General features: G+C 43.9%; 1 protein-coding gene across 2 annotated transcripts in view; it reads right to left on the bottom strand.

Annotated features, from left to right (window-relative positions):
- Window positions 1-24,623, bottom strand: part of CASKIN1 (CASK interacting protein 1) — a 133,830-nt gene that overhangs the window by 34,531 nt on the left and 74,676 nt on the right. For both annotated transcript variants that reach the window (XM_075830539.1, XM_075830540.1), the window contains exons 2-8: window positions 16,901-16,952; window positions 9,770-9,867; window positions 8,761-8,906; window positions 6,418-6,513; window positions 5,754-5,884; window positions 2,893-3,001; window positions 312-420 (exon numbers count right to left, since the gene is read on the bottom strand). In XM_075830539.1, coding sequence (XP_075686654.1) covers window positions 312-420; window positions 2,893-3,001; window positions 5,754-5,884; window positions 6,418-6,513; window positions 8,761-8,906; window positions 9,770-9,867; window positions 16,901-16,952 — 741 coding nt within the window. The remainder of the gene's footprint in view (window positions 1-311; window positions 421-2,892; window positions 3,002-5,753; window positions 5,885-6,417; window positions 6,514-8,760; window positions 8,907-9,769; window positions 9,868-16,900; window positions 16,953-24,623) is intronic.

Here is a 24,623-nt window from a genome sequence, read left to right as displayed (position 1 = left end):
AGATACCCTAATAGCTCTAAGTTTGTGGGTGCAGCACCACCCAATAAATGGCCCCTAAACACTCCAATAGGCATATGGAGGTGCCTAAAACAGCATATGGTTCATCTTGTCCGATTGGCCGAGAAGAATCACCTGACCGGATACCGACTCTCTGGATACCATAGAATAGATCAAGTGATCGCTCTTGACCAATCAGTCGGGAGGGATGAGATTGAGCATGCCAATTTACGGCCCACCGATCGAACGTTTGGTGGGCCATTTAATGGGCGCTATTGCGAGTTTAGCCAGGGCATAAGCTGCGAGTTCCTTACCTCGTAACATCTGTTTAATCTCTTTGCTGGCCTGAGTGCCTGTAAACTGGTTGACGATATCCAGGGCTGACTGATTATAGGTGTTCCGCACATGAGCATTGATCCCACTCTGCAAATAAAACCAAACTATAGATCATGCAGAATACAGGACACGCAATACAAAGCACATGGAGGTCTTTATGTATTATCCAGGACGTTGATCTTGTTCTCATATGTATGTTGGGGAAGAGGAAAGATGGGAATTAGAGGCCTATTATAGCATATAATACAAGCTAATGAGGTGACTAGTATACAGTACGGTAATCCTGCTACTGAATAATACAGTACGATTTACGTGATTGGTCAGTAATAAATACCAATGATCTGACAACTGAATATAAGGCAAAGCCCTGCATGCAGAGCAGTTTGACGATCTGACCAGTATACAATGCAACTCAATACTCTGTCTAATGTTGAAAATCTCGATGATATCACTAGCATACACTGCAACCTTGTATTGCCACCATCGTGAAGTCCATGATTTGATCAGGATACAATGGCTTTGATCCAAAAATACAATGGAATACAGGACTGTGATCTGACCAGTGCTCGGCGGTGACCATGGTGCGACCAGTGCTCGGCGGTGACCATGGTGCGACCAGTGCTCAGCGGTGACCGTGGTGCGACCAGTTCTCGGCGGTGACCGTGGTTTCGACAAGTGCTCGGCGGTGACCGTGGTTTCGACAAGTGCTCGGCGGTGACCGTGGGTGCGACCAGTGCTCGGCGGTGACTGTGGTGCGACCAGTGCTCGGCGGTGACTGTGGTGCGACCAGTGCTCGGCGGTGACAGTGGTGCCACCAGTGCTCGGCGGTGACCGTGGTGCGAACAGTGCTCGGAGGTGACCATGGCGCGACCAGTGCTCGGCGGTGACCATGGCGTGACCAGTGCTCGACGGTGACCATGGTGCGACCAGTGCTCGGCGGTGACCATGGTGCGACCAGTGCTCGGCGGTGACCATGGTGCGACCAGTGCTCGGCGGTGACCATGGTGCGACCAGTGCTCGGCGGTGACCATGGCGTGACCAGTGCTCGACGGCGACCATGGCGTGACCAGTGCTCGACGGCGACCATGGCGTGACCAGTGCTCGACGGTGACCATGGCGTGACCAGTGCTCGACGGTGACCATGGCGTGACCAGTTTACAATGCCGTCTATTGAGCATGAAGACAAGATATGAAGCCAATGTACAAGGCAGTTCTATATCCAGACCACTGTGCAATTATACTCTTCTAACCACTAAACAAGGAACTGCTATAGTCTGACAAGTATACAAAGAAAAATAAATAGGCATTATGGGACCTACTGTAAGTATTAGTAATTGTTGGTTGCTAATCTTTCATTAAAAAACACAAATCACTAAAGAATAGGAAAGCAACCATGCCACCTAAAGCAAAGACACAAAAATGAGGACAACTCCTGGTGGCTAATATTAAGATGAATCGTTGGACCAATCTTGTAAAAGAGCCCCCGTTGCCCATGGGCTGTGTATGGTCTTGCAGTATTCACTTGAATGGGGCTGAGTTGCAATACCAGACGCAGCGCCTGGACAAGAATGGTGATGTTTTTGGAAAATAAATAAATATATAATTCAACCACTTTAAGACATGGAAGACCAAAAGAGACTATTCAGTAATTAAGAGTCAGCATTAATATCAACGTAAGAAAGAGAGTCATTACAACAAAGCCGGCCTGCATGGTGGAAGAACTAAGAAATGGACAGGTAAGGGTTAAAAAGAATAGAGGGAAAACTGCAGGGACACTGTACCCTACAGCTGCCTGATTTATGTGGTCCCTCAAGATTTATCTTTGATGTGATGAGATTCAGCCTGGCCCCTGAGGACTCCTGGACCGTAGGGACTGGCAGATCAAAACCATTAAACATCTCTCTCAAGGATATAAACCTTTGGGGCATTTACAGATAAGGAGATTTGGTCTTTGCCATGTTAAAATAAAGTCCATAAGACTACAATAGTAATAAGCTTTATATTGGCAAGACCACAATTGACCCATTATGGTCTAAGTCACACTGCATTTTTAAAGAAGACCCGTCACCTCTCCTGACAGGTCTGTTTTAGTAAATAATGGTTTGCCCCATAGAACAACGATTCTGAAGCATCTTTTCTTAGAACTCTGCGTTGTGCCATTCCTCTGTTATTCCTCATATAAAGTTATGAATAAATTGACAACTGGGTGTTAAGTGGGGGTGTGTCCCTACACAGACTGACACCAGCCAATCAGACCATCTAGGGACACGCCCCTTTGACAATTAGACAATTTATTTAAAAAAAATCTAGGAGGAATAACAGAGGAACGGCACAATGCAGAGTTCTAAGAAAAAATGCTCCAGAATTGTTATTTTATGGGGAATACAATTATTTCTTAAAACAGATCTGTCAGGAGAGATGAAAGGTCCTCAATAAAATTCCAGTAATATTCCAATTGTCTGACATCTGATTTCAGATTATTGAAATATTTTAAAAATATGACGACCATGGTGACTTTCCATAATAATATGCAGCCATGTGTTATATCATGATACTTACATCCAGAAGGAGTCGCACCACCTCCGTTTTCCCACACAGGGCCGCCTCATGTAGAGCTGTTCCAGATTTGGTTTGCCGATTGATATCAATTCCAGCTTGTAAGAGAAGCCTGAAGAGAGAAAGACAGGACCAAGAAGTGGAAACGTAGTGTTCACCAGATATGGAGCAAGGCATTCATATCACAGTGATGTTCATAGACTCTTCACTAGTGATCTGCAACCTATGGTCCTTCTAACTATTGTGAAACTACACTTCCCAGCATGCCCTGAGTTGTAGTTTCCACAATGACTGCAGTGGCCGACTACGGCTCTCTAGTGTAGGGCAGAAGCTTAAACTCTTAAATCCATGGTGTAACTACAAGTCCCAGCAGGCATTGTCAAGCATACATCCCTGGATAATATGGTGATTTCATATTGACTGACTAAATCATATATCTAGAGGCTGATAACAGAGAGAAGAAAAACAGGCTGTCAGAGCAGTTTGCAATCACGCTCGGCTTACTGCAATAGCCAAGCATTATATCCAAGGTGACAGAAGTTGACAGCCTGTAAAGCAGAATAAAACTGGAAGGTGTTCGCTTCCCCTTCCCCGATGCCATGTCTTACAGTGACAGATTGTCCACTTGACCTTCCTCACAATGGCAGAAATATGAAGTCTCGCACCTACAAGACGTCGTCATACTTTACTGACGTAAATAACGAGTGGAAGAGGAAAATAATTTAAAAAAATCCTACTCAGATGACATAAAATCACATTGACAACATGGAAACAAGTGGAAATATCCTTTAAAACCCCAGTAAATATTCAGTAAAAGATAGTGGAGCGGCAGCCCCATAGAAATGAATGAAGCCGTGGTCAAGCTATGGGGTTCCCAGGAACGGGAAGGTAAGCCCGTTCTCGTGATTGGTGGGGGGTCCCAGCGGTTGGACCACTACCGATCAGATATTTAAACACCGATCCTGTGGGTAGATGATAAATAAGGATTCTTGGAAAATCCCTTTAATGAATGGCTATTTAAGCAATTCTCCAAGACATTCTAAAGTGTAGGGTGCGAAGCGAGCCTGTGCTTCAGTATAATCCACGTTACACTAAAATCCCCCCAAGGCGCAGATTTAGAGCCAATGGTTAGAACAACATGGTTTAAGACACATTGAAGCACTCGCTGCTTTACTTCCGGGGCGCTGTACTGTGAGTTTATTGCTGCCATGTATTTTACCTGTGTAGTAGTTATATCCTTCCCTCCTATTCTACATACACAGATCTCTAAAGCTCAGCTACGGTACATTTACGGCCTGCGCGTCGTCTGAACGTGGCGGTTTCTTCAGATATGTTGTAAGTAGCATGCAGTGCGGAGTCTAAGGCCCCATGTACACGACCGTGCCCGTAATGCGGGCCGTGCTCCCATTATAAAGCATGGGAGCACGGTCCGTAAAATTTTAAAAAAATAGGACCGGTCATATTTTTTACAGATGATTTCTACAGCCTGGACACCTTCCCATAAATATACGGGAAGGGGTTAGTCGGCCATAGAAATGAATAATGAAATCTACGGTCGTGTGCATGGGGCCTAACAGCCTTAAATATATCATGTTTATTGGCGGATTACACCGGCTATATGAGAAGCAGCATTATTTCTGACGCTCAAGTCTGCCGGCTGAGATATCCGAAATAATAAAAACGTTCTTAGGTTTGATTACCGAATATTTCTATAACCGAGGCAAGAGAGGCAGTCTAACCGCATCTTCAATCTTCTGCCATGTAGAATACTGGGACTCAGCTGATAACAGAGGGCACTAGTTCTAAGCTTGATATAGAAGGGTCAGTCTGTCATAGTTTTGGACCCCAGTATGACATTTTTTTGTACCCCAAGTGTCAGTGTGTCATTGTTCTTGAGCCCCAGGTCATTGTTCTAGACCTCAAAAGTGTCAGTGTGAAATTATTCTAAAACGCCAAGTGTCAAATTTTCATCATTCTAGAGCCCCATGTCATTGTTTTAGAGCATCAAGTGTCTACGTGATATTATTCTTAAACCCCCAACGTGTAATTGTTCGACCTCAAGTGTCAGAATTCTAGAACACCAAGTGTCAGTGTGTCATGTTTCTAGACTCCACTACGTAAATTATTCTAGACCTTAAGTTTGTCATTGCTCTAGAACCCCAACCATTAAAGGGGTTTTCCCATGAGGGACATTTATGACATATCCACAGGATATGTCAAAAATGTCAGATAGATGCGGGTCGCACCTCTGGAACCCACACCCATCTCTACAAAGGGTCCCCTAAAACCCGTTCTAGCTTTTTGTGCTCAAGCCGCCTCCCGGCCACTTAAAGAGTACGTGGTCGGGAGTTACGGAAACAGCGTAACTCGCTGAGCTACGTGGTTTCCATGACTCCCAAAGAACTGAATAGTTACGGAAACAACATAGCTCAACGAGTTACGCTGTTTCCATAACTCCCGAGCATGTAAATCAATAAGTGGCCGGGAGTTGGCGTGAGCACAAAAAGCTAGAACAGGGTTTAGGTGGCCCCGTTCTAAAGATCGGTGCGGGTCCCAGAGGTGGGACCCACATCTATCTGACATATAAAGTGTCATTTTTCTAGAGCCTTCAGTATCAATGTCATTGTTCTAGAACCTCAAGCATCAATGTGACATTGTTCTGTACTCCAAGTGTCAGTGTCATTGTTCTAGAACACCAAGTGCCAATGTTCCAGAATGCCAACTGTGAGTGTGTCATCATCCTACAACCCCAAAATGTCAGTACCATTGTTCTGAAACGTTCAATGTCAATGGTCAGATTCATAGCCATGACCCCAGTGATGCAGTACTAGAAGAAATATTAAATACTTGCACACAATCCTTACCTTATAATATCAATGTGACCGTTCTTGGCTGCTAGGTGTAGGGGGCTGGTCCCATTGGGGTCAGTACTATCTCCAGGTTTTGGTTCTAACAGTGCGGCACACATGTTACTGTTTAATAACAACTGAACGACCTGCAAATGATAGAGGTGGATCCCTGCTGTTAGACAATGAATAATTCAATGGCAGGACAAAGTGCTTTGGCACTAATGTCAGATATCGTAACGCCTTCTCCATCTTATCCCCTGCAGTTGGCTCATTTACAGCTCAATCCTACAAATGAATTGTGATGATCATTTTAGTATTCGGTCAGTTTTTTGATGGCCAAAGTTTACTGATAAAAAAAAAATCCAGACTATGGATTTAGTGTTTTTTTTTATGCTGAATCAATCACCTCATATCCAAAGCAGACACCTCATCTACCAATTAGTGGTTGCAGGGTAGCCATACAAAAATATTGTAAATCCAATATTCTAATTATCCAGCCCTAGAGTAGCCTACAATCTTCTGGAAAAAAAATAGATGCGTGTAGGATCGCCATCTAGTGACTGAAATATTTCATTTCATCAACAAAAAATGCTCCTAGTTGACAAAGTGAAGAAACCTTTATGTGTATACTTTCTACATTCAACCATAAAGGGATAAAACGGTTTGTAAAAACACTTACCCCCACTCTTCCAAACTCACAAGCCAAGTCCAGAGGGGTTTTTCCAGATATATCCATGATACAGGGGTTAGACTGGTGCTGAAGTAACATCTCAGACTGGCAACAAAGTAAGAACATAAATGGAATGAGACTGGAACAACAACAGTGCAGATTGTGGCTGTTCTAAATTAGTGGCGGACATCAACCTGTAACAAAAAATCTGTGGCAAGATCTCTCAAAACAGGGACTATCATTATATTTGGAGTTTTGTTTGACCAGCTGGTTGCTGCACAGAAGTCTTGTGTTGTAGTCTGGACCGCCCCTTTGATTATCTTTTAGTATGTGAGGGGGCGGTCCAGACTAAATAACCAGACTACTGTGCAGCAACCAGCTGGTCAAACAAGCTCCAAAGCTAATGAGAGTATTTCATTTTTAGGTTAACCAGGTTATGAAATTCATTTTTTAGGGTATGTTCACACAGGTCGGATATGCTGTGTAAAAGCACACAGCGTATCCGCCCTGTGCGCCACAGGGAAATCCGTCCGAAAAACCGCACCAAGTTGTAGTGAAGATTTTTGGCCAGAATGTCCGCTGCGGAAAACTGCCCTGAAAAATAAAAAAAGTATACTTAACACGGCGACGCGTCCTGCCGCCCTGGGATGACATCTAACCCGTTTAGCTATATGCATCCATTTAATAAATTTTTCAGAATATGCCCATTTCGTATAAGCCGAGATCTTCCCGTTTTAATAACAGACCTAGATAAATACACTGGTATTAATAGCACACTCTGCAAGCAGCGTTATCACAAAGAGAAGAGGTGATTTCAGATTTCATAAAAAGGGTCGGCTACCTCATCTGAACTCTGCAAGGAAAGAAGGGAGATGGTTTCCTCTGGTCTATGCATCTGCACATTCATACGACATCATTAATATTATGTTACATAAAATATTCCCTTTTATGCGTGTAGTGCAACATAGATGCTCGAGCGCCATGATTCTGATTAATTCATACCGTGGGAGATCAATCTGGAAACAGGAATGATAATTGAAGGAACAGAAGAATACAGGAAAACTGCTGGTTTAAAGGCTAATTCCATACAAATCCTAAAAATTCAGGTGTGACTGCAGTTATCCTCAATATCCCTGAGCCCCTCATGCCACACTCACAGGGGTCCAGGAAGCTGAGATATATGGAGCTGTTTGGGGAGGTCCACACACTGCAGAGCTGCTTTAGTTGTCCCTGTGCTGCCTGTGATAAAGAGATGAAATTGTGATCACTGATGAACAAAATAGGGACTCTGCAGGGTCACAAATCGATTACTCGGCAGAGCCGCTATATTATCAATCAGAGGAAGAAAATTGCTGTTTCTTACTTGCCAAAAGTCCTTTTATTCTGCAGGACTGTCCCATGAACTGGATCTCGAAGAAGCTGTTGCTTGTGCCGATTTGCAAAAAAAGGGCAGCTTTAGGGGAATTTTCTGGTGGGGCGGGGCTTAAAATGTTGGGGGGGGGGGTGCCGCTTTACCTCCATGTTACAGACAGGCAAAGGGGCAGCAAAAGCAGCTGTACAGTGCGGCGACTCCAGATGTCCGACCTTTCTGAGTATGAGACTGGAGAAATGAGAAAATCGAACAATCTAGAGTCCTACCTAAATTTTCAGGTTCTAGGTTGAGTTCGGCTTCACTTACCATAAATAGGAGTATATATATTATCTAGGATCACACAACGCTGCAAGGGTGGAAATCTTTTAACGCCCTTTTAGTGAAGATGTATAGTCTTGCAGCATGAAACGGAGATACAGATGTAGCAGAGCTGGATTGGTCATTTAACTGGTACTTTTGCGTACCATGATAATTCAATTAATATAGATTTATCCACAGACAACACCTGGTGATATCACTGCACATATTACCAAATTACAAACTCCGCTCTGTTGTATCTGTAACAGCAACAAAAACTATATACCTGCCAACAATCCTCAATTTCATAGAACATTGGTGGCACAGAAGACGGAGAAGCCATTGCAAAAGAAAAAAGTGATGTATTAAATATAGAATTGCTACCACCTTAGAGGTTCTGAAACTTAAAGGGGTTTTCCAGTCCCTAAAAATGTATGGCCTATCCTCAGGATAGGCCATCAATGTGTGATCGGTCGGGGTGCGACCCCTGGCACCCCACCGATTAGCTGTTTTGAAAGGGCCACAGAGCTCGTACGAGCGTTGCAGGCCCTTCGAAACAGCTGATCCGGAGGGGGGATACATATTGACCGAGTACATATTACGCCATCAAATTTTAGGGACTGGAAAACCCCTTTAAATTTCGGAACCTCTATATTATTATGACTAGAAAACTTTCCACTTACAACATCATAGTGTCCATGCTGAGCCGCCTGGTGCAATGGGATCTGCCCCTCATCTGACTGGATATTCACCGCAGACCCCGAAATCAGAAGTAGCTTCATAGGTTCTTTCTTGCCCTGCCAAGCCGCGTAATGGAGCGGACGCATACCTGTGCGAAAACCGAACATTGATCAGCGCCATATACCAACCAGTGCCATGTAGGAAAACAGTTACTGTGAAGATGGACACAATGATGGAGATAGAAGCTTGTAATGCCATACCTATACCTAGGCCCACCACCTAATCATCAATGTCATCACTATTTGCCTTGCTTGTTCCCAGTAGTCATAATTGTCCGGAGAAGTAGATATATAGGTCATAACCAAGCAAATTCCACCTTGATGGAGTATTAACCCTAAACAGATGATCCATACTTTAACATGTACAAATGAACCATAATTAAAAGGGGCTCGTTACTTTTGTCTATGTCCACACTGAACTAAACCTGCTCTCCATTAGATATATTCTCCACAGGAACATCCATGCCCCATTCCACATGGGGCATTCAAGGAAGACCCAGTTGACTACTTTGGCCATGAAGCCAGAGGCAACTGAAAGTGTCCAATCCCTTAAAGACACTTATAAGAAAAAGTTAGCTAGAACGCTAAGTGGATCACAATGATGCAATATGTCCCCAGGTCTATGGAGCCTCTTGAACGATAAGATCTTTCCTTGGATGTTCTCCATAGAACCAGTCGTCAGCTTCATCGGTTCCTTCTTGCCATGTTGCTTGCCCCAGATTGTAGAGCGCATTTGTTCAACCTTCATCCTCCGGGCAGCTGGAGGGGCACAGATAGCGACATTGCTCTGCTCCTACTTCTGACATGGATGGGCACCGTATTTGGCCGGGCATTAAGCCGCCATGGTCACTGCACTCTAAGCCTCCTCCCGCTCCAGTTCTATTACCATCATATCTGACTTTACTTAATATTTGACAATAGTTGTGTCGTCACCATCGACTCTTCCTCTCACCTTTGTTATCTTTAATGTCCACAGCGGCCTGTGCTTCCAAGAGCAGAGAGATTAACTCCGTATTCCCTATGAGGGCAGCATGGTGCAGAGCCGAGAACCTGCAAGAGACGACATTCACACAATTATATTCAGTGATACTGTTCATCCTCTACCTCCAGCTACCCCAGCTGTGCAGATCCTGATAAACACTTAGAAGCCTATTTCCTCATCCTATCTATTTTTTATCACTTGTCGGACCCCATCCCTTCCCCCTACCTCACACGAATACATTTGTATGGGTTACGGATGACGCTGTTGAATTTTTAGCGCAGATCGAAAAGGGCACCATGCTGAGCTACTGATGCAGAATCCTCTGTAGCTCGAGGCTATATCCCCATGGAAAGAATGGAGTCTCCCAATAGTGGTGGACTCAATGCATCCAAGGTGTGGCAGTCAAGGACGGGTGCATAGGAGATCCCTCTTTTGCTAGGACTTGGCCATTGCGACAGTCACACCATAGTAAGCAATAAATGCCTATTGAAATTGTGGATGGTGGTGCGGAAGACTGGTATCATGTGACTAGTGTCTCGCCACCCTCCTTTGGTCACAATAAGGACACGTCTTGGTTTTTTAGCGTTGTTCATTAGCGTTTGACATATTGTCGTGGATGCCGGATTTATATTGTTTTAGCTGCGGCCTTCTGTTGCTAAAAAGAGCATCTCCCATCGTAGAGGACTTGGCACGTCCGTGCATTACATGCAGCCCATTGATCTCAATGAAAAATATGTAATGCTATATTTCCCCTGTGGGGGCACTGCAGGGAAACGATACACTTGCTGCTGAGTTCTAGCACAACTTACAGCTCATCGCAGTGGGAAACTACAAAAATCTTGTCCAAAGTGGACAACCTCATTAATAGCTCCAAACCAAGCTAAAAAAGTGTCAGTCCAGTTATACTCTCCCGTCCGAACATCGGCCATGGAGAGACGCTCCAGAGAGTTGTCATGGCAACCGTACATTGCCCAGAGAGTATCGTGCATGGGTCCAATTCTAATTGCACGATACTCTCCAGGCGTCGTACGGTTGCCACAGCAACAGCACTGCCCGGCGTGCAAGAGCGTCTCTCCACACCCAATGTTAGGTCAGACGGGAGAGTACAACTGGGCTGACACTTTAACCAGAATTACACCTACGAGGGCCGTACTGCCCTGTTGATTCGCTATGCCAGTCACGACAGGCTATCTCCACATAAATTATATATAAAATTCCACATGCATTCCAGATCCGTGATTACCCCTGTACCTTAGGGTATGAAAGGCTACAGAATAGCAAAATGGTCAAGACAGAGAGATAATTATCTGACTAACAGGCCCGCGGTTACCTGCCACTATTGTTTTGATGCTGATTAGAACATCAGGGTGGATGTTAGTAAATTCTGAGCCACGCTCGAGTAAAGTTGTACAGGTTATCCAAGCAGAAAATCAGTATGGAGATTTCCCCTCTGTGCATCCTGCCTGATACAGCAAAGTCAGTGCCAGGCAATGCAGAGCGTTGTCAAGGAAGAACGCGCTCCTGTGCCAGGGGGTAAAGTATTTTATGTAAAGCAGCCAGGAGCGACTGCCAATAGACACACAATATCAAAAGCGCTATCACAGTGATGTACTGTACACCCCATGTATAACTCTGCACGATTACGGTCTAATTCTATGGAACTGCAGAAAGGATCTGGTATGACGTCAGACAATACCTATATATCGGTTATAGGGGAAGTCCTGTTTTTTAGTGTGTAATGTATGCATATATATGTATGTAATACAGGTCAGGCACTATTTTTGTTTTCAAGACCAGATCACAGGGTGTCTCAAAGCTAGGACCCACAAAGATCAATTGTAATCTGTCGGGGAGCCTGGCAGAAAGTGTTTGACTCCCCTGCAGCGCCACCACAGGAGAAATGAAGCATTACATCATTTCTATTAAAATCAACGGGGTGTCCTTGTAATGCAAGGGCAAGCTGGGTCCTCCAGTGACAGACGCTCTTTGTAGCATTTTAGACTTCCCTTTATTAATTCATACTGCCCTAATAGGGTATTTAAAATGGGGTTTTGGCACCAGACAATCCCTTTATCTATTCTTAAATAACTACGATATATTTATTAACCGTTCTGTTCTTCACACGAATATGTTTATTACTGCTTACCAAGATACATATTTAAATCATAGATTATACTCCATTCACCACCAAATCTGTATTCACAATCCTGTTGTAAGTTTCCAGGCTACAGAAGGATTCCCAAACCAGTGGGTCAGCAGCCACATGTGCTTCTAATGCCCCCTAAATGTGTCTCGCTGGCAGCTACAGATACTATGTAAACCAATGACACTGGGGGGGTCAAAACATAACAAAAATTTGGCACCAATGTCATAAACCATATGAATAGCAGATGACACCAGGCTACAACCAGATCACTTATGGGGTAGGATCATATAATAGGCACTTGGCACTACAGTTTTACACTAGATTTTGCACTAGCACAATATACTTAAAATTGGGCCCCCCTTCTGGTGCTGGTTAACATGACGACAACCTGTAACTCTTGTGCAGGATGCTTTTTGGGAAATTCCCTGCACCCATGTTTGTTGGACCTGTGGAGAGAAGATCCCATTTCTCGAAGCTCACGGGTTCTCATTGCCCATTAAGATAAGGGATGCAGTCATCCTGGCCTGAGCTCCCTCTATCCAGGTGCCCTATAGCAACTGCCTAATCTGCCTCTAAGTTAGGTACTTCTTTGCTTTGAATGTGGCTCTAGGCAACTGAATTTCATATATCACTGCTGCCCTCTAATGGCTAAACCTCTGTGAATAGGGGGTTAAATTAGATGTTGCAGAATAAAAGGCCCACAAACTGGGTAATCGAGCGTTTATATGAACGCTCTTCCCCAATAATATCCCTATCTAAACAAGGCAACGATCAGCCGATGAATGCGGCCAATAAAATGATCGCTAGTCGGCAGCACATCTCCCAGTGTAACAGAGTCGTGGTGCCAATATAATGGGAATGCATGGGGACAAGCGATCGTAGTAACGTTCGTATCGGGCCGTCTAAAAGGACCTCAAGCAAATCTTCTCTCATAGACATCGCTGAACAAGTGTAATTGAAGGAAATCTGTAAATCACAAAATGCTGCTCTAACGGGTAAAGATCTTCCCCATATATAATGATTTAATTTTAAAGTTATAGATTATGAAAAAAAAAAAAAACAGAGAATATAAAAGTGTTTGCAATAAAAATAAATAATAAAAGTTAAAATGCTGCCTGTCAGCGCTTCCATATGGTAATCAGGTAATTAGCATTCTGGCAGAAGCAGAACAGTGACTTATGTGCCACATTCTGAGACGTTCCCCAATTAGCTGGCCAGATGTGCTCGCCTTAATCAAAAGCAGCTCATGAGGACAGAAGCCACTAGGTGGCGCCCTGATAAAACTCCAGAGCGCACATTTACAGGCGGCCTGAATCCACACATTGTTATAAGCCTGCATTGCAGTCCCCACTGGGAGCGTATCGGACATGTGTATCTGACATTCTGTGCTGAAGTGTCAATACTAACAGGGGGTCATGTACTCATCGCCATGTCAGGTCTGACTTAGACATCAAGTCGTGACAGTGGGCTGAATTCAGATATTTAAATTTACAAGTAAGAGTAGTATGATTAGAAACCCCAGATAGTAATTGTTATAATAGATAGTTATAATATAAATGATGAGTTGTGATGTCATCACTTGTAAAATATACATTTAGTTAAAAGGCCTAATGCAAGAATGATGGGGGGTTTTTAGCAGCCAGATAAAATTCTAATATACATTCTAAAAGTTACACTCCTCACACCAGGCACTGTACAGTAATCTGACGTAGGAAAAACGAACTGCGCCTTCTGTATTACAGGAGTTCAGCTTAGCTATTAGGGGTGTGTCTGACAACAAGCTTGCTGACTGTCTTCAATAACAACCGGCAGAACTGTGAATGCAGCTCTGCAATACAATACAGGCTGTAACTCAGGATCAGTACAGGATAAGTAATGTAATGTATGTACACAGTGACCTCACCAGCAGAATAGTGAGTGCAGCTCTGGAGTATAATACAGGATTTAACTAAGGATCAGAATAGTATGTAACGAAGGATCAGTATAGTATAGGTAATGTAATGGTATGTACACAGTGACTCTACCAGCAGAATAGTGAGTGCAGCTCTGGAGTATAATACAGGATGTAACTCAGGATCAGTACAGGATAAGTAATGTAATATATGTACACAGTGACTCCACCAGCAGAATAGCGAGTGCAGCTCTGGAGTATAATACAGGATGTAACTCAGGATCAGTACAGGATAAGTAATGTAATATATATATATATATATACACACACACACACACACACACACACACACACACACACACACACACAGTGACTCCACCAGCAGAATAGTGAGTGCAGCTCTGGAGTATAATACAGGATGCCACTCAGGATCAGTACAGGATATGTCAATTAAAGTGACTCAACTTTTTATGTAGATCATTTCTCTGCCATGAATGGATGGGGCCAGGGGTGAAGTTAGAGGAGGCTGGTAGGGCATGTGCCCTGGGTGCAAGGAGCGGCTCATGGTGACTTATCCAGTGTATTTCAATAGAAGGTTGGGGCAGCAAACTGAATCGTTGACCTGGGTGAAGCCAAGCCTAGCAATAACTCTTGATTTGAAGAAGGGGGTGTTCAATCCAATCACACAAGTCACACAACGTAAACAATGGAAGGTATGAACACCACAGGGAAAAGCCAATGTAAAATATAGCATTTCTGTATTTCTGCAATGTCAGTCTTCACTGTAGTCCTGGAATGCTATTCATGAACCAGGAAGTGCAGGATGAACAGTGGCCTCCTTACTCTGTTCAGCTTCAGGCTGCCTAACTGTGATTTAAAAGGACTCCCCCTAAACAAACCCGAATTGCTTAAACAAATTGATGTTAAAAGAAACGAGTAAATGAATCAATACATGTAGTGATCGCAAATCGCGTCTGCCACAAGAATTGACTGTAAATGGCCTCTTCACCACGCTCGTTTTAAAGCAATCAAAATTGGCAATTAATTATTTTTTTATATTAATTAACAATGACAAATCCGTAATCCGGAGGCTGAACCGCTGTCAGGCATTGGGGCTGATCTAATAAAATGGCATATAATCCAAGTGATGGAAGCAGCGAGTATCTGCCGGTATAAGAGGCATGTTGTGATTATTTACATTCATGAGGGGCTCAACTTGCTCCGAAAACCCTTCAGGGTATCCGAGCTGAAGAATCTCATTCCCTCATAAACATTTCAGGAACTAATTATGTCTGTGCAGTGCGGTCCATATCCCCGGCCTCATTAACACCTCTTCTTCTGGAGCTGCGCTCTCATGCATTTGTTTGTGTAAGTGTGGATATTTCGCCTTGCCTAAAAAAAAAAAAAAAAAAAAAAAATCCTTTTGGATTTTATTCCTGACTATTCTTAAAGGGACACAAATCAATTTTTTTTTATGGATTATAAAGTCTTTTTTTATCATTATTTCCTGGTATCCTACTTCTGTTCTGTAACTGCACTCTTTACACACAGCCATGAAGTCCTACATTACAGAACAGTCCAGAACTAGCGAGACAGTCTTCAGTTTTACTGTAGGCTGTAAAATGAGATTCTTTTCTGCAGTGTGTGTATATGTAGCATCGACATAGTGATGAATATGAAAACTGCAGCGTTTAGTAATTAGATTTTTTCATCCCCAGTCACAAAGGCTTCATGCTTCATAGCCAACTCTATGTCCGGTTGTGTGGTGCCTTCATATTACGCCATTTTCGGCGCTATTCACCCCTTGAAGCAATGCTCCTAGAGAAGAAAACCTCTATTATATGGCATCTAAGGACATTTACTTTTCACACAGAAAAGCCTTTATATAACTCCATATGAAATGGAAGGCCGCAGACTGGCATGGGTGACACATTATGGCTTCGTAAAACATTTAGGTTGTACGGAGCCATAATACGCCTATGTACATGGAGCCTTGCTGTAGGTTGTAAAGTGAGATGCTTTTCTGTAGTGTTTGTATGTTGCAGAGACATCTAGTGGACAACATGACAACTGCAACTTTCATAAAAAAATATTTTTAACAAATTGTCGCCATCAAAAACACGGCTAAGAAAAATATATTCCTACTACTAATAACAATAACTAATAGTGTCTCTTTAAACCGTATGTGTATAGTTATCATTGCTTACAAACAAGGTTTGGCTTTGTCACACTTTGTGGTAGAAGGATTTATTCTTAACTGAGGATATTATCTTTAGCGTGCTTTGTTATATGCGCTGTTGTTCGTGTGAGAACACGTTTCGCAGGGATAACCTGTGATTTTCTGTTCCTGCTCTCCCTATGGACTGTGCTTCTTATGGAAGAATATAATGGTTTTGCCCCTAAGATGTTGCAAGATCTTGCACTTGTTAAATAAGTGAAAAGCTCTCCTGGACCGTATATTCCTGGGACGTCAATATTAATAACAGCAGCACTTGTCGGTGTGATATCGGAGCTTGGCAACGTGAAGAGCTAGAATAGGGATAAGAACTGGTAAGACATTAATATACACAGGGTGTACGGCAACATTAGGGATGGTTGTTCTTCATCGGAAATCGCTTGACCAGGTGAATCCAAATAAACGTTATGAGGTCTAATTAATTTTGACTAGATGAATCCTCCTCAATAGATGTAGATGGGGAGAAAGAACCCGTTAAACATGGATTTTTATGTGGTTTTAGTAGAACTATATATGCCCGGGCCTGGAGCTATTAGGCTAGATTCACACATGCCGTTTTGATGCAGTTTTTTTTAGTCAAAACCAGGAAAAGTATACAGAGAAAAACTCTTATATCCTTTCCTGGCTTTGGCTTAAAAAACGGTGTGTAATCCTGGTCTCAGAATGGTACTGAACGGAATAGCTTTAGTACGTAACCTTTTAAAGATCTCTGTTTGCAGTTAGTGAATGTATGAAAATGAACGAATGTAAAAATCTCTTATTGTATATTATCTAAATATAAATAATTTATAGGTTTCCCACATACTAACAGAAAGGCAATTTACTCACCCATCCGTGTCTTGAAAATTTACATTCACTCTTTTGGCGGATCCAAGGAGCTCTGTGACAAAGAAGGAGAAAGGAAATAATTTAGAACTGATGTAAGTCATGAAACAAGTGCTGATGCGGATCATGGCAGGCACCTAACATGTATTTTACTGACTTTGCTATCAGATAAGACCTACAAAAGGCTTTTTTACTGGTGAAAACCATTGCTGTAATACCAGGTATGGCCAGCAGTGGCTGCTGGAGAGTTCCCTCAGATACGCGGTGATTCCCACATACACACCCAACATAATACCGCCATACACTGCCCATGTAATATCCACATACACAACTTACATAACGCTCACAGCCCACATAATGCCGGCATTCATAGCTGATGTAATATCCATATCCAAGGAATAGGCAGCACCACGATCTATTACCCACATACACAGCCCACGTAATACCCACATAATACCCTTTGTAATGGTGAATATGGGTTTCTTTCTGAAATGCATGCCACTCTGGAATAACTTCTTTATTCCACAATTCATCTCGTTACAGGATACCCATTCTTGGGTCTATCATGGTATAAATGAGGGGTTATTCGGGAAGTGCAAATAAAATAAAACAAACTTATCCTTGCCACCGGCAAGTCGCTCCGGCGGCAGTCCTGGTCTATATCCATGTAGCATGTGACCACTGCAGCCAATCAGAGGGCTCAGCGGGGCTCTCTGGTGACGAATCGCATTTTTGGCATAATTCCGGACATATGGCCACGGAGACCTCTGATTGGCTGCAGCAGACACATGCTACGCGCATGTAAACAAGCACCGGGACTGGCGCCGGAGCAACAACGGTGTATCGCCAGAGGCAAGAATAAGTAAGTATGGTTTTTTTGTTTTATTTACTTGCAGCCCCTAAGAAAGTTTTCACTTCCCGGATAACCCCTTTAAAGATGGGGATTTAAAGTATTTTCAATTATTAAAGAATTAATTCAGCATTACGTCAGAACGGTGGTTAAGATATCACCAATTTAGGCACGCGTGGGATTAGATAATGGATAAAAATAAATTCACGGCTTCAACATATGGGAATATAAATGTTTGAATTGGAATTTGGAAATAATGTCTCACTTATCCTGCTGGGAGATCCCGTTGGATATGGAAAGTGTAGGGTGGAGGAAGCGCCTATTGTTTTTGGCAAGATTGGAAATCTTATATGAGTTTTCCAGGTTCGGGGCTGTTTTTATACTGATGACCAATCCGCAGGATAGGTCATCAGTATATGATCGGTGGGGGTCCAAAACCCTGACCCTGCACCGATCAGCTGTTACTGCTGCCTCTTGAAGCAGATGGCTCCGACCACTGTATAGTGGCCGTCCTGCAGTACTGCAGCTCTGCTCCTATTCAAGTGAATAGGAGCAGAGCTGCTGTACTGCAACTATACAGTGTACGGAACGCTCTGCTTCCGGCACTGCCCCTGCATAGCTTCCAACACCCGAAACAGCTGATCGGTGCTGGTCTGTGTGTCGGACCCCCACCGATCATATACTGATGACCTATCCTGTGGATAGGTGATCAGTATAAAAATACAACCCTCAGTCTGGACAACCCCTTTAAAGAAATGGATGGCAGTTAAGGAGCCGATCTTAGGGTCCTATTGTTTGAGCGGGCGCACTATGCATCTAGTGGTGCTATTTTTATATGGAAACGGGAACCCTGGTTGGCCCAACTGGAGGAAAGGGAGAGGAAGTACGGCATTCCTTAGTTCTATATTAAAACACAAGTCAGAATCTCGCAAAGGAACCAGCAGTCTCTAAAATTGCACCTAGAGGTATGATCCGCCCCCTACTCGCCCGCCAAAGTTTGCAAAGTGCTAGCCTGGGAAACCCAAAACAAGACATGGAGGGCACTGGAGGAAGTAGTATAACAAACAAGCCCACTGGAAACCGATTCAGACCTCCGAAAGCTACTGCTGTTGTAAAGATAAGGTCACAGCTACCAGTTGCCCCCTCTTCTGTTAACCACCTTCACGGTTGGGGCACCAGGTACCACTGTACGTCAGAATGCTGCAAATTAGGGACACTGTTTCAGTCATTAGAGCTGGCCTCCAGAGAACAGGAGCCCTCTCAATACGCCTTCCTGTTCCGCAATCTCAAAAAGTTTCTCGGAAACTACATTTTCTTTGAAGGTAATCCGCGGACATGAGATTTAATGGAGGACTTCCTACACTGCCATATCTTAGAGAAATTGACTCAATAAGAGCTGTAAGCACATCAATTATAAGATCCGCTGCAAAACTGGAAGCTCTTGCACCAGACGTCAGAAAAGGGACAGCCTCTTTTCAAGCCGGTATTAAAGCCACCACACTGCACAAGCCAAAGCAGAGAATTACGAGAAGTTTCAATCCTCACTATCTTCAAAAAATTAGAGTGCAAGTATTCCAGATACTTCTACCATTGGCTGAATCCGGACATGAGATGCCAGCACCGTCAGACCTGTAAATGGTGTCATGTGGGGTATTACCAGCTTCTACAAGAGCTGGTAAGCCCAATTTCAAAATTGGAACTATGGAGCCGTGGCACGTCGGGGGAGGAGCGGCTTGACCGGGTGGGGAGACGCTGCGTATGCGCCACGAGGCGGAGTCCGGCAGAAGCGCCGGACGAAGGAAAAGGGAAGGAGCGTTTGATCCACCCGCCCACCCTGTGGAGAAGGAAGGAGGAGGAGACATTTAAAGGGGGGGGGGGGGGATTTATTATGTTTATGGGCAACTGTTGGCAATTTAGTTGGGTTGCTTTGTGTTCGGTACGATTATATATATTAAAAAAAACCACTGTAAATACTACAAAAATAAAAATAATGAAAAAAAAAATTATAATAAATTGGAAAGACAGAGGAAAATGCAAACTTAGGCCTGAAAACTGGTGTCAATTTATGATTTGTACTGTGTGTTTGGTGGCCTTATTCTTGTTTCTGGTTCTGCTTGTAAGGGATGGAGTAGCGTTGCATTGGGCTATTCCGATTGTGAGTTGGGGGGTGGTGTGGTTTTGTCCAGGCGGGGGTCAGCATGGGGGGGGGGGTGGTACGGCGAAAAAAGAGAGTCTGAGCGCATGCTCACCCAGTTGTAAACTGGGTGGGGCATGAAGACCATCCCCTCCCAGGTAAAATGTTAAATTTTACGTTCATTTATGATTGATTTGGATAACAGGTTATGTTATATGGCTGGCTAACATTTTTTGGGGTTTCTGTACGGATGGAGAGAGCGAGGTTGTAATGAATAAATCACATGTCTCTTAGTATTTATTTAGGTTGGTTAGTTAATAAAGGAGCAAGTTATTCCATTCACCGGTCAATTATTTTTAATACCGAAATGTTGGCCTACTGAAAATCATGTACAGCATATGCACTTAATACTTGGTCGGGGCTCCTTTTGCATGAATTACTGCATCAATGCGGCGTGGCATGGGGGCGTGGCCTGTGGCACTGCTGTGGTGTTATGGAAGCCCAGGTTTCTTTGATAGCGGCCTTCAGTTCGTCTGCATTGTTGGGTCTGGTGTCTCATCTTCCTCTTGACAATTCCTCAAGGATTCTATATGGGGTTTAGGTCAGGTGAGTTTGCTGGCCAATCAGGCGCAGTGATACTGTGGTTATTAAAGGGAACCTATCACCAGCATGTTACCTATTAAACCAGCAATACCTGGTGGTAGTGGGTGAAAAATAATTTTCATATAACCTATAATTATCGTCTTCGTCGGCTCTGTACCTTTTAGTATTCCGTTTTTAAGTGTTCATGCACTGTATGCTAATGAGAATAAGAGTCAACTTCAGTCGAAAAGAGTCATATCTTCAGTCTTCGAGATTTTCCGAATTAAACCCGCCTCCTTACTTTTGACAGCTCCTCGCCTCCCCCAGCACACACGAAACTCTGCGCTTGAGCATAGAGCTCCTGTTCTGGTGCGTACACACAATGGGACATCATAGTGGCGCATGCGCAGTAACTATATTTGAGGACGAATCAGGAAAGGGTGTTGAACCATAGATGATGGCCGCATGCGCTCCGTCTCAGATGAGATTTAGGCAATCAAGGGTGGGCCAGTTTTTGTCGTTGGGCGGGCCAGTTTGTTGGCGGGTGGGCATAAGAAGAGGAACGAACGAGACTGACAGATTATTACCATAATGGGCGCAAAATCTTTGCAGACCATTATGTACGGTCAGAGGAGGAGGATAGGAGAGGGGATAACAGCAATGAACTTTTGACAACAGCAGCCAGCAAGGGCTGAGTAGAGTTCAATAGGTAAAATGCTGGTGACCGGTTACCTTTAAACCAGGTATTGGTACTTTTGGCAGTGTGGGCAGGTGCCAAGTCCTGCTGGAAAATTAAATCCGCATCTCCATAAAGATTGTCCGCAGAGGGAAGCATGAAGTGTTGGGAAATGTCCTGCTAGACGCTGCGCTGACTCTGGACCTGATATAACACAGTGGACCAAACACCAGCAGATGACACGGCCCCCAAACCATCACTGACTGGAAACGTCACACTGGACCGCTGATCACCTCCATGCCACACCACATTGATAACACCTCAGCAGTGCCACAGGCTGATCGCCTCCATGCCACGCCGCATTGATAACACCTCAGCAGTGCCACAGGCTGATCGCCTCCATGCCACACCACATTGAGAACACCTCAGCAGTGCCACAGGCTGATCGCCTCCATGCCACACCACATTGATAACACCTCAGCAGTGCCACAGGCTGATCGCCTCCATGCCACGCCGCATTGATAACACCTCAGCAGTGCCACAGGCTGATCGCCTCCATGCCAAGCCGCATTGATACCACCTCAGCAGTGCCACAGGCTGATCGCCTCCATGCCACACCACATTGATAACACCTCAGCAGTGCCACAGGCTGATCGCCTCCATGCCACGCCGCATTGATACCACCTCAGCAGTGCCACAGGCTAATCGCCTCCATGCCACACCACATTGATAACACCTCAGCAGTGCCACAGGCTAATCGCCTCCATGCCACACCACATTGATAACACCTCAGCAGTGCCACAGGCTGATCGCCTCCATGCCACGCCGCATTGATGCAGTAATTCATGCAGAGTCGGAGCCCCGACCAAGTATTGAGGGCAGATACTGGACAGACTTTTCAGTAGGACAACATTTCGGTATTAAAAACATTTTTCAAATTGGGCTTCTATAATATTCTGATTTTCTGAGACACAAAATTTTGGGTTTTCCTGAACGGTTACCATAATCATCAAGATTAAAATAAAAAAATGCTGGAAATAGATCACTCTGTGTGTAATGCATATATATATATATATATATATATATATATATATATATATATATATATATATATATAATATGAGTTTCACTTTTTGAATTTAATTACTGAAATAAATTTACTTTTTGACGATATTCTAATTAATTGAGGACTAAAATATATATATATAATCTACTTATTTTTTAAGTCATGCAAAAAAAATCTGAAAAAAAACCTTAAAAGAGTTATGTGAACCCTACCCGCAAATGGACTCGTGTAATTCTTTGCATCACAAGCCGTCACAGTGTCTAAGTCAGCGTGAATAGAGCCGGCGCAGTGATTATACGGATCTGAATGGCAAAATGAGATACACGTCCCTACACATTTCGCTCCACTCTCACAGAGTGAATCAGGAAGCAACATGTCGGAAAGTCTATTTCTTAAAACACGCAGCCTACAAAACAGCCCGGGGATAATAAAACTCAGGTACGCTCCAGACCCCGAATTCTTCCGTGTCGTAAACGTTTCCTTTTTAGTCGCACTTATTCTAATGTGACAGGAAAACCATCCACTTATCCGATGTTCGGTTCACCACTGTACAGCCATTATAGAACAGAGACTCCGGCTCTACGTGACAAGATGTGACGCACAAGGCTCATTCAGTACGTGCGCCAGCAGTATAAAGACCCGGCTGCTGATAGATCACGCCATCTAGAAAACTTCCACGTTTACTCAAGACACTTCATTAAAAAGAAAGCATTTGATTGGCGGCTATGCTGCCCTTCATCTCCAGCTGCTAAGAGATTTATGCTTGGATTTTTTTGCAATTGTCTCGGGCAGCCTTTTTATGAGCGGAAGTAACACTCATCGCACGTTCAGAAACACTACAGTTACTCCGGATTACGTTGTCTCCATCCTATTGCTCTCCCGATGTTGTAAAACTACAACTCTCAGCAATCGCAGCAGCTGGAGAGCCACAGGTTAGAGACCTGGTCGTACAATACAGATCCTCCGAATGTCCAGCCTTTGTTTCATTATGGTGGAATTTGTGGCTGGCACACAGTTATAAGGGCATCTATGGCTTAAAGGGAGTCTCCATGTCATTTTCAGGTACCACATTCTCTGCTGATTAATTTCTTAATACGTCTTTATAGTGGTCAGAGTTCGGTTTTTATGATACAGAGCTCCAAATCTCCTGCATTAGACCGAGTTAAAGAATAATATTCTGAATACCTGCAGAAACCACTAGAGGGCGCTTAGGATCTTACGGAATACAGATTTATTATTGCACTCATTGTATATAATAGGTTCTTTCCTGGATTTTAAAGGGGAACTGGTACTTTATATTCCCCCTGATGAATAAACTCTGCAAGCGCAGATATTGCTTGTCCAAATTAGTTCAGGCGGCAGCCGAGCAACAGCCCCGATGCCTCAGGTGACTACCTTGGATCTCCATGCTCTTTTGGGTACAATTCTGGTCACCTTCTAGATTGCGCTGTCAGCCCTCCAACTGCCTGCAGAAGAAGATGGCTGCTGCAAATAGACGGAATACAGACTGCCATAAAAGCACTGCCTGTATTCTGCGGACAGTTTGTAAGAGCAAGGAATTAGATTTTACCATACATGAAGTAATCTTTACAACAGATAAAGATATATATCAGAGGAGTGAACATAAAGCAATTCCCTAATATAAATGTGTCGGCTGTCCTTAGTACCATTACAGATGACCTGACAGTTTTACGACAAAATTAATGTGCTCCGGTCATCACTTACATCTGCATTTATACATTAGACAGATGTTCATTTCATTGATTTTTGCCATGATAAGAAAAACAATATATCCAGGGTGATGAGGTGGTGGGTAATTATCCGTCCTCCCACCAGCTTTCCACACAAGTCTGTTCCCTTCTATTTTACTTGCAATTAACAAGGCAAATTAGCACATTACTGAATCTGTCAGCCCCTGACACATGGGATGCTCAGCTCCACATAGAGAAACAGCACAAAATGGGGACAGTTGTCTTGCAAATAGCGATGATGGTGCAGGAAAGAGCGGTCTGCCTCGCTGAACTACGGTTTAGATGAAACCGTGTAATAAATTAATCCACTGACAATCAGGATGGAAAAATTAATTCACAATACGATAGGATGCCAGCCACAGAGCCCACCCATACAGTGCCAGCCACAGAGCCCACCCATACAGTGCCAGCCACAGAGCCCTCCCATACAGTGCCAGCCACAGAGCCCACCCATACAGTGCCAGCCACAGAGCCCTCCCATACAGTGCCAGCCACAGAGCCCACCCATACAGTGCCAGCCACAGAGCCCTCCCATACAGTGCCAGCCACAGAGCCCACCCATACAGTGCCAGCCACAGAGCCCACCCATACAGTGCCAGCCACAGAGCCCTCCCATACAGTGCCAGCCACAGAGCCCACCCATACAGTGCCAGCCACAGAGCCCACC

This window comes from Rhinoderma darwinii, chromosome 6 (assembly GCF_050947455.1).
Source record: "Rhinoderma darwinii isolate aRhiDar2 chromosome 6, aRhiDar2.hap1, whole genome shotgun sequence".
Classification (NCBI taxonomy): Eukaryota; Metazoa; Chordata; class Amphibia; order Anura; family Rhinodermatidae; genus Rhinoderma; species Rhinoderma darwinii.
Note: the sequence above shows the minus strand (reverse complement) of the source record. Positions and strands in the feature narration are given on the sequence as shown.